The sequence below is a fragment of the Berghia stephanieae genome, chromosome 5 (genome assembly GCF_034508935.2).
Source record: "Berghia stephanieae isolate SIO BIC M18660-M18661 chromosome 5, UCSD_Bste_1.3, whole genome shotgun sequence".
NCBI lineage: Eukaryota > Metazoa > Mollusca > Gastropoda > Nudibranchia > Aeolidiidae > Berghia > Berghia stephanieae.
The window spans coordinates 5,280,417-5,290,416 of record NC_088364.1 but is presented as its reverse complement, the minus strand read 5'-3'; the positions used below and the strand labels follow the sequence as shown (position 1 = coordinate 5,290,416).

The 10,000-nt window shown below is 37.0% G+C and overlaps 2 protein-coding genes across 4 annotated transcripts in view; both read left to right on the top strand.

Annotated features, from left to right (window-relative positions):
• Window positions 1-10,000, top strand: part of LOC144972279 (substance-P receptor-like) — a 332,733-nt gene that overhangs the window by 180,286 nt on the left and 142,447 nt on the right. The window lies entirely within an intron of this gene.
• Window positions 4,824-8,340, top strand: LOC144974060 (uncharacterized). The gene is made up of 4 exons (XM_078916948.1): window positions 4,824-5,308; window positions 5,739-5,825; window positions 6,986-7,047; window positions 7,865-8,340. The coding sequence occupies exons 1-4, from the start codon at window positions 5,245-5,247 to the stop codon at window positions 8,252-8,254; spliced, it is 603 nt and encodes a 200-aa protein (XP_078773074.1). The 5' UTR covers window positions 4,824-5,244; the 3' UTR covers window positions 8,255-8,340.

Below are 10,000 nucleotides of genomic sequence, written 5' to 3'. Positions count from 1 at the left end.
CTATGAACGTTCAAGGTTACACATAGTTTTGTGTGTTGGTCCGTTATACTTCCGGATGGCAATGTTGTGAGCTTCTTAGACAAGCGCATACTATCTATACCAAACGGCTTGGTGTGCATCACCGTACAGTATTCAGACTATTTATAGATGTACGACAGACTTTGTAAAATAGAAATGGAACTGGCTATTTTGTATTGAGCATCTGCCAGTTTGGTTGATATTATATTTCATGTTATAGCAAAGGATGGAAGAGGAGGAAGGGGAGGGGAGGAGGAGGAGAGGAGGAGGAGGAGGAGGAGGAGGAGGAGGAGGAGGGAGGAGGAGGAGGAGGAAAAGGGAGGGAGGAGGAGGAGGAGGAAGAGAGAAGAAGAAGAAGAAGAAGAAGAAGAAGAAGAAGAAGAAGAAGAAGAAGAAGAAGAAGAAGAAGAAGAAGAAGAGAAGAACGAGGAGAGGAGGAGGAAAAGGAGGGGGAGGAGGAGGAAAAAAGGAGGGGGAGGAGGAGGAAAAGGAGGGAGAGAGAAGAAGAAGAAGAAGAAGAAGAAGAAGAAGAAGAAGAAGAAGAAGAAGAAGAAGAAGAAGAAGAAGAAGAAGAAGAAGAAGAAGAAGAAGAAGAAGAAGAAGAAGAAGAGGAGAGAACGAGGTAGAGGCACACGACGATGAAGAAAAGGAGAGTGTGATTGGTAAATAAGGTCAAAACGAAAACGAAAGTAGGACAAGGTCTCCACGGACGACAACCCACTAATTATCTCCCGTGATGGTGTTATCACGTGTGTTACCCCCATTTATGTCTAGTCACGTGCTGTTGTGGGTCAGAGGAATAGATTTATAGATGGAACGAAATTGACGTCACTCAGCTATTTGTTATTGTTTTTAACCAGCCATTTATATGAGTAGTTCTCATACTGTATTCCATCAATCAGCCTATAAACGTTTAATGTTACACGCTGTTTTGTTTGTTGGTATGTTATATCCGGCCGGTGGATTTTGTGAGTATTTTACCAAAAAGCATAACATCAAGGCAACAAGGAGATGTTCAACGAGCGTGTCTTTCCGTGGAAATATAACAATCATCAACAATTACTGTTTAAGATAGTCAGGGGCGGTTGCTGGCTGTTTATTTAAGGCGGCATGGATCGAAAACATTTTCTCACCGTCCTCAGGTGTAAAATGAGTACCTGACCGGAAACAGTGTTGGAGGAAAATGTTATCTCGTCCAAAAAGACATCATGTCTCGTCTTCATGTTGCTATTGGCTTAGGACCCCTTTTCAAGTGTCTTGAGCTCACTCCGTTGATATTGCACAATATCAATGTTCTACTGGGTTCAATTTTTAGAATGTTTGTATATACTGTGTAAAGGGGGGGGGGGGGCATGTGTGGTTTGAATTTTAAAGAGTTGTACTCACGTAATTGGCATTTACGACGTGCATAATGCAAAAGAGGTCCATTTGTCGACCTAACCCTTGAGAAAAAATAATTGTATATCACCCGATCACTGAATTCTATGGATTCTTTCATATTTGTATTGGTATTGCACGTCTGTGCATTGGGATTTGTGAATAACATCTTTTTAAAAGAACAACATGACAACAGCAATTAGGCTGCCGTATAAAATTTCTTCCTTTGGATATCAACTGTGATAACAGTCAATAATAGAAGGATAGAAAATCCAACCTCAATGCACTACTTATCTACTCCAAAGACAATAACATTACAATTACAAGTTGAACTGCTCTATTTGTCGGGTTAATGGACTGGGATTCTTATTTATAGCATCATGGGGCTCTACTCGGTGAATGATTTGTGTAAGATTCGCATTGATGAATACAATCTATTTGAACAAAACGAATAGCAACAAAATCTATATTTATTGTAATTTTCTTCATCCGTATGTTTTGATTACAACAAACCTGTTCTTCCAATGATAAAACTGATATGGTTTTGATTTCTCCCAAGTCAGGCCTCAGGGTGTGCAAAACTAAATTTGCCGGCCTGACGTAGTTATTTTAGCAGTAAAGAGTATCAGTTGTTTGTGGGGGGAGGTGGGTAACCGTAGTTTTAAAACAGAAGAAACTAGTCTTTTATATAAAATACTTGGGCGGCCTGTTGACTTTTTGGCTCATGGTAGCCCCCATACCCCACCCTCAGCTCATTGTCGCACATCATCTCGCCGCCTCGAGTTGGGCAACAAGAAAAAGAGAGCCGTCTGTGATGACGCACAACCTTCGTATAGATAGTATGCAGATGACGTCACTCGGGCCTTTGTTATTGTTTTTGCCATCCGCGTTTGTGAGTTGTTCTCACTAAACTGTATTAACCAGACTATAAAAGTTCATGGTTACACAGTGTTTGTGTGTTGGTCCGTTATACTTCCGGATGGCAATGTTGTGAACTCCTTGGCCAAGCGCATTCTATCTATAGTATGTATCTATTCTGGCTCGAGGAGAGATGCGCGAGTGTTAACGAAAAGCGGCATTTTCAAAAACTGAGACGAAAAGCAGTATCTGCTAAATTTGAAAAATATAGGGCGGCACAAAACAACTTCGCTCAATAGACCGACCGCCAATGAAGATAGTCATGATGCTTAAGTTGTGTCAATACGGTAACTTGCTTCTTTTCCTTCTTTTAAGGACTCAAGCGAGGCTCGAACCCAGGGTCTTCCGATCAGAAAGCGAGTGTCATACCACTAGACCATAGTATAGCCGCACATTGCAAACTTCAGCGTGGAATGTGGAATCTGTGATCGTGTCCTCTGGTTTTTCCTTTGTTGTTGCAAGTTCAAGGTCGTGGGGAACTCCAATCAACTTATGTATTGAACTTTATAGTGTGGTTGCTTTAGCTTACTTATTTTTTTATCTGCCAGGTTGGCCATTGAAGGTTGTTAAACCGGGTTTCAACGCCGTGTCTTCTGTCAAACTCGCCTCTCCGAGGACTTTACTTTCCGCTGCTCAGATCTGAACTCGAACCCTCGCGACCTTCCAGTCCGTAGCCAAATGAGATGCCATGAGACCACAGGGCCGGTCAAGAAGTGTTATATCAGCAATTTCCAGGGTTTGGAGTGCACGTGTACCATTCCCACCCTCAACTCTCAACACACACACACACACACACACACACACACACACACATACACACACACACATACCTATTAATAGCGGCACGTGTATCCGTATCTCTTCCCGTCTCCATCTATTAGCGTATCTGACACTTTCTATTTATTTGTCCATCTAAGGCAGAGGAGAATTATCCTGACGCGATTGATCATGCTAAACAGTTTTGTAATGGCTATTTGCAATGCGAGGCCATACACGGAGGACAAGCAAGACAACGACCTCTTGACCTTTGACCTCTTCACGAAGGGCCCCAATAAAAGGAACGGAACTGACGTCACTCTGCTCTTTGTTTTGTTTTAGCAAGCCATTAAAAATTTGAGCTTTTATGTAGCGCAATATCCACTAAACGTACTCTAAGCGCTCTAAAGGGGGCTGAAGAAGGGTTTGTAGCCCGAAACGTTCCGTGTTTGATATTTTGATCTTTTTAAAGCTGTTATATTCATTATTTTTTGCGCATTACTTCAATATAAAAGCTCATGTCTATTCCTGATTGTTAAAGCGAAAAAATGAATTCGATAAATATTAACCTCCTACCCACGTGTATCATAAGTACTGAGTTATTGCCCTTTACAATTGTATGACCAATCTTGTATGTCCATGAATACTACACTGAATTACATTTAAATACTTCTAACTAACGTCACAATTGAATATATTTTAAGAATACATCACATTCGTATCATTAGTTAACTACGCTTGTGTATGGACGGTACATTACATAAGATATATATTCTAGTTATGTATATTTCTAGACAGCCATGTTAAATATGACTTATGTCTATGATAAATGATTTATAGAGCTTGCAATAAAGTATCTCTTATTGACTGGCCACCAATGGGTGTCTTCCTGTCAGTCTTTGTATGTATTGCCTTTTGTGCATAACAATTTGTAATTCAGTATAGGAGAAATGCATGAAAAGGAAAGTCTTCTCTTGTCAAATGAGGTGATGAACATTGCGAGGGCTGTTACCAATTATATCAAAGTGAGAACGGTAGGACAAAGGTTAGGCTATTGATTTGTTGTTTTTATATATATATATATATATATATATATATATATATATATATATATATATATGTATTAATACCGGATAGGGAGACTTTTGGTACCCCTATTAGTTCATTTTACAGTACTTTACCAATAGGGAGACCAAATCCGGTCCCCCTATTGATTTGACCTCTAGCACATTCACTTTTCTATTTTTAGTTTAAAGTTGTCAACCCAACCGTCAAGGATATATAATTGTAAATCATAGTATTGAAGTTATTTGTTAAACACCACAGTAAGAAGAGTTATGCCTAAATTTTCACGTTGGTCAATAAGGTGACCGCCTGAAAAAAGTACAATAGGGGTACCAGTGTTTTCATCGATATATTTCAATAGTGAGGCAATATATCTTTCCGAAATTTTCTCTAAAATTCTAGAGCATTATATGGATTTTTATAGTAATGAAAACCTAATATAAAATTGTGTGAAAGTTGATGAACTGAGGAATGAACAAGATATACGAATTATAATCTATTTTTAGAAACAGATTTATCGAATCTTGGTCCGGATTCTTATCTTGGTGACAAGAGACAAGCAAACATAGTAACTCTTTTTTTCGTGAAACGTATGTTTAGTCAATTTCGCGCATAAAGAGGCACTCGGCACTCACTCACTCCGCAAGTCAGTAGTAGGTAGGTGGTTATCAGTTATCAGCTTTAATTCTTAGTCAAACGCTTCATCAAACCCATTATTGAGTAGCATGTTGATGCCTGATGCCAGTTGAAGCCATCTCGACGTCGTGAAATGGAGCATCTTCTGTCATAGCAGTAGAATCGTCAGATGCCGCATTTAAATCCTCCATTCCAGGCGTTGCTGTTGCCATATCGATCTTCGAAATGATTTGGTCTAGACGTCAAGTTGACCCGTTCTATGTCTGAAGAGATTTTAAAGTGCAATACCTAACATTATATCTTGATCTACAAAAGAGTCTTTTTAAATGAACCGCTGTGTTTCTATATTTTTCAAGAACCAATGATTATCTGATAACCACTGACAACTGACTTGCGGAGAGAGTGGCCGACGGACGTCCTCTCTATAGCCGCAAGTATTTTTTCGTCACTTGCTGAGTTCCAAACTAGACGTCTATGGCATCGTGGGGTAAATTGATGCTGGAGGCATCATTGAAGAGACACCGAGATAATTTAAATGGTAAGTTATTGGCCATTCTTATTACATCACTGTTGATTTAAGATTTTCAATAGGGTAGACATCACAATCACACACACACCGATTGATGATTGTCACTTGTCAGTCAGTCATTTGGAAGTGGAGTCAGATAATTCGGGAACTTCTGTAGACTGTAGATTCACACTAGTGAGTAAGATCTGTCGTTTACTACTACTACTACTACTACTACTACTACTACCACTACTACTTTTAGTTTTAGCTTTATCCAACTCAACACTTCTCGTGTTTATTTTATTTTGGCAAAACTAGAATGGATTTTGAAAAGAATATAAAATAATTTAAACTTAAACCTGTCTTTGCATCTTGCTTTATGCATACAGTATGCCATATCACAGCCATCACAAAATCATAGTTTAATGTTGAGAATATGCTATTTCTTTTGTAACTTCAGATCAGAGAGATTTGAGCTTTAAAAATCCTGAAAAATGTCTTGCTGTCAATCCAGACAACCCTTTTGATGTGATCTATGATGTTAATGGTAAGAATGTAATTTGATGAGGAAATGAATAACATTTAGGTACACATAGTTTGCTTTTTTTTTTTTTTTTGAGTCATGATGTGTAATACTATTACAGTCCACTCCGGATAATTGCAACTCGTTTAATCGCAACTTTCGGTTAATCACAATATTTCCTAAGCAATGGAAATAATTCTATATAAAAGTCACTGGTTAATTGCAACAAACTTCGGTTTTTTAAAAAGTGGTAAATTCAAGAAATCAAACAGTATATCATGATTAAATTTCATCATGGATGAAATCGTGACAGGTTGAAGAATCGAGAGTGAGCAGGATTTAATGCTACAGTAGTGTGTCACCACTCTGTTAGAGTCGAAAGAGGGCGGGGCTCTGCAGTATGGGTTTGTGACGTCATCGGTGGCCATTAAATAGAAGAGGGGTGGGGCTGGTCATAATCTTGACAACAGGTTATAAATGACAGTTATAAAGAGAGACTGAGCGATATCCTTTGTTTTAGGATTAACAACTGTGCATTGTGACCAACGAGTTTGGTGAGAGCTTATTGTCTCTCATTAAGGCTAATCTCTTTAACTCTGACAAATGTTGAATTGTTGAGAAAAAAGATTGAAACTTCTTCCAATCTGAATAAGATATCGGCTTGCTTCATAGCTGCTTTTGGTTGACAAATCTACACGGGGCTGCCATATGGTTTTTGTTTCAATCAAATTGCTCTGTATGTGGTGGACTAAGAATATTATTTACTGGTTTGAGTTGACAATAAATGTGTAAAATGTTGAAATAGTGGACAGGAAACTGAATTTCGGTTAATCCCAACATTTTCGATGATCCCAAGGTATTGCGATTATCCTAAGTGGACTGTACCTGAATCTTGAACGAAAAACTATCATATGGATATGATTATAGACAGATTGGTTTCTGGAATTATATTTCCGTCCTCCCTTGCCAACTCTGACGTTCTTGAAATTTAAAAGAAAATAGCCAGAAGGTTTCGGACTTAATTTTCTTTTTTTTTCCAAAGGACAATAGTCATAAGGTAAATAATTTTTAAAAAATCCTTTTACAGCACAAGATGGCATGATTTTTTGTTTAAGAGTTTAGAGAAAAACTTGCACATGATAGTCTTCAGCTTTTTTTTTTTGTTGTTTTTATTTTCTATATAGACTCCAACTCAGAGCCTGAAAGTGATGCAGAACAAAGTTCCATATCACATGATTCATTTGTGGTAAGTATGTACATTAAAATAAAATCATAACATTTGTATAGCGTTTATCCACAGTTGGCACCATGCTCAAAATGCTTCACATCAACATATTTTGTGGTGGACAAAACACATTTGCCACAAAAGATGAGACCTGCAGTCTGTTAGGCGCAATACAATATTTCAGGACAAGGACAACACTGTTTTACACCAGTGAGATCTCCTAGTTTTTTGTTGTTAAAAATTTTTCTTTGCAGTGGACTTCGCCAACAATAACACTATTTTAAACCTTCCTCGTTATATTTTGAAGTGATATTCATTGATGAGCCATTCACATTTGAAGTCGTTTGTTTTTTTATTTGACAAAATGTGAAAATGATGCGTTTCCAGGAAAAATTAAAATAGCTTCTGTTGGGATTATACTTTTGATCTCGCATTTTGTCCAAATTCTCTTGCATCGTAATGTTTATCAACTTTTTTTGTTAACTATATTGCAGTTGCAAGGTTAGGAAGTTCATATTGTTGCAATGACAACCGTTTATATGTCCAGAATCGTAGTGATATAAAAAATTGTTTTGTAGTTGTTGGTCCTGGTGTAGGATTTAAAGAGTTGGTTAAAAATGGTTTACTGAAACCCTGGTTGGTGTATCTATATTTATCCAAGCACAGTTGAACATATTAAATACTTAGACAATATGTCTGCCTTTCTCAACTCTTTTTTATTATACTTGCATTATTAACCAGCTAATTGTTTAGTTGGATTATTAAACAATGGCTCTTCATGTTTATTGTCAACATGAATAAATTGATTGATCTGTCATCTTTTCCACAAAATATACAGGGTCCCGATTTTGTTGCTGACTCCGAGTCTGATTCCTCTACGTACTCTGTGAGGTACCCAATGCTGAGTACATCATTGTCTTTGGAACCTAGTGCTCATTCCCCAACTCAGTCAGAGCCTCATCCACAACTATCACAGACTGAACCTCGTTGCCAGTCTGGGACCCAGGTTCAACCCGAATGCTATACACTTGCAAACCAACGTGTTACGTGCAATGGTGAGTCATTTTTTTTGTCATTCTTCTCCTTTGATATTTGTGGGATCAATTTTAATTTACCCATTCCTTTTAAAAGAAAACTTCCACCCCCTCCATGGTGCTGCATTTGTGTTATTGCATTTTTTTTCTGTTTTGGCAGTGCTGCGTCGCAAAATACGCTACCATTTACATAACAAGCACAAATCCAAATTTGATAGGGTGGACATCTTAGAATCTGAAACCCCAATGTGTGAGTGATATCAGTGAAACCAGCCATAAAAATGTTCATGTTTATTTTATTGGGGTTTTTTTTTGTCTGTAATAGACTTAAATTGCTTGTATTGTAAGTGTTAAAATGGTTTTTTTTTTGTTACAACCCATCTATATATTAAAACTGTTTCTTTGTATTTCTATGATGCTTAAGGCTTTTTTTTCACAGACCAGCTGGAAACTTAACGAGAATCAGAGTAGATAACATTTTTATTAATCTTGCAACCTAAACAGTATATGATGATTGGGAGCATTTAAAGAAAAGCACATTTTCTTTTTAATTTGTCGGTACTAAAATTATACTTTGATAATGCCTGCTGTGCTACAAACCCTTTTGACTTCCAGGTTCAATATTTTTCTTTATTCTAAAATTCTTGGGTTTCCTTTCAATGACAACTGAGATCATTAAAATTCAGCTCACAACATGATGTGTGTAGATTTGATGAAAACATATGTTCGAGTTGAGAAGCAGTGTTCACGAACTTGCTGATCGTTTTTACTAGCATTTATTTTCCTAACTTACCTGTATCAATTAACAAAGGCAAGACTCAAATATTTTCTATCTGAACAGTGTGTTTGTTATTGAAATATTTCCGGCATATACATGTCATATTTCATTCCCACAAAATATAAATCAGGATTAAGTTGTCTGGGCATCAGCATCGTTCAGGCAGTTGGGGGGAAGTCTTTAAGGAATTAATGAAGCCGATGCTCAACCGGTCTGGAGGACGTTTGATTGATGTCGGCTGTTTGTTCTGCCAGCCGGTGATGTTTTCTCACTCCCTCAATGACAAAGAAAGTCATTGTTATGACTATGAACTATAGTCTATTATTACTTTTGTTACTATATTAATTGTTACTTATAGCCGCTACTGTTATTATTATTATTATTATTATTATTATTATTATTATTATTATTATTATTATTATATTATCATTATTATTATTATTATTATTATTATTATTATGATATTGCCTTCATTGCATTCTATTACTATTATTGATATAATTAATTTCTGATTGTTGTAAATAATTTATGTGAATTGAATTTTGTCGATTGGCCAAGGGCCTACAATAAACTTAAATGAAATGTTAGTCTTTGGATAGGACTTGGGTCTATTCTTGATTGCTTTTCCGCCTGGGTCGAGTGAAGCATTTGGAGTAAATTTTGTTGCTCAACGTAAAAAACATGACGCTTACCATTCCGCTGATACTGATACCTCCAAGGGGTGGTTGGGGAAAAACCTAAAATTCTTTTGACATTCTGTCTGATTTTTCGCTGAAACAACAAAGGACAATCTATGTATTCAGATGAGACTTCAATGTGTTACTATTCCGATTTATGTTCATATTTTGATTATAATGAAGAGGGAACCCTGAACCCAGTGAAGTGGGTGGATTGATCTATTTATTTCTATTTCAAAACAAAAATATGGCGTCTTTTCACTGGATTTGTTATGTGGCAGAGGTCTCCACAAATCTAACATACCTCTTCCAAAGGAATAGATGGTAGAAAAGTATATAACAAGAAGGAATTATGACAGTTACTTGTCCAGGCCTTAAATATTTGGAATGCTATTCCTCTCTATCGCTGTCATGTAGCTGATGTGCATATGATCTGTCTATTGATTTATTTTCATAGTTCATAGCATGATGTGCTTTATTTTCTT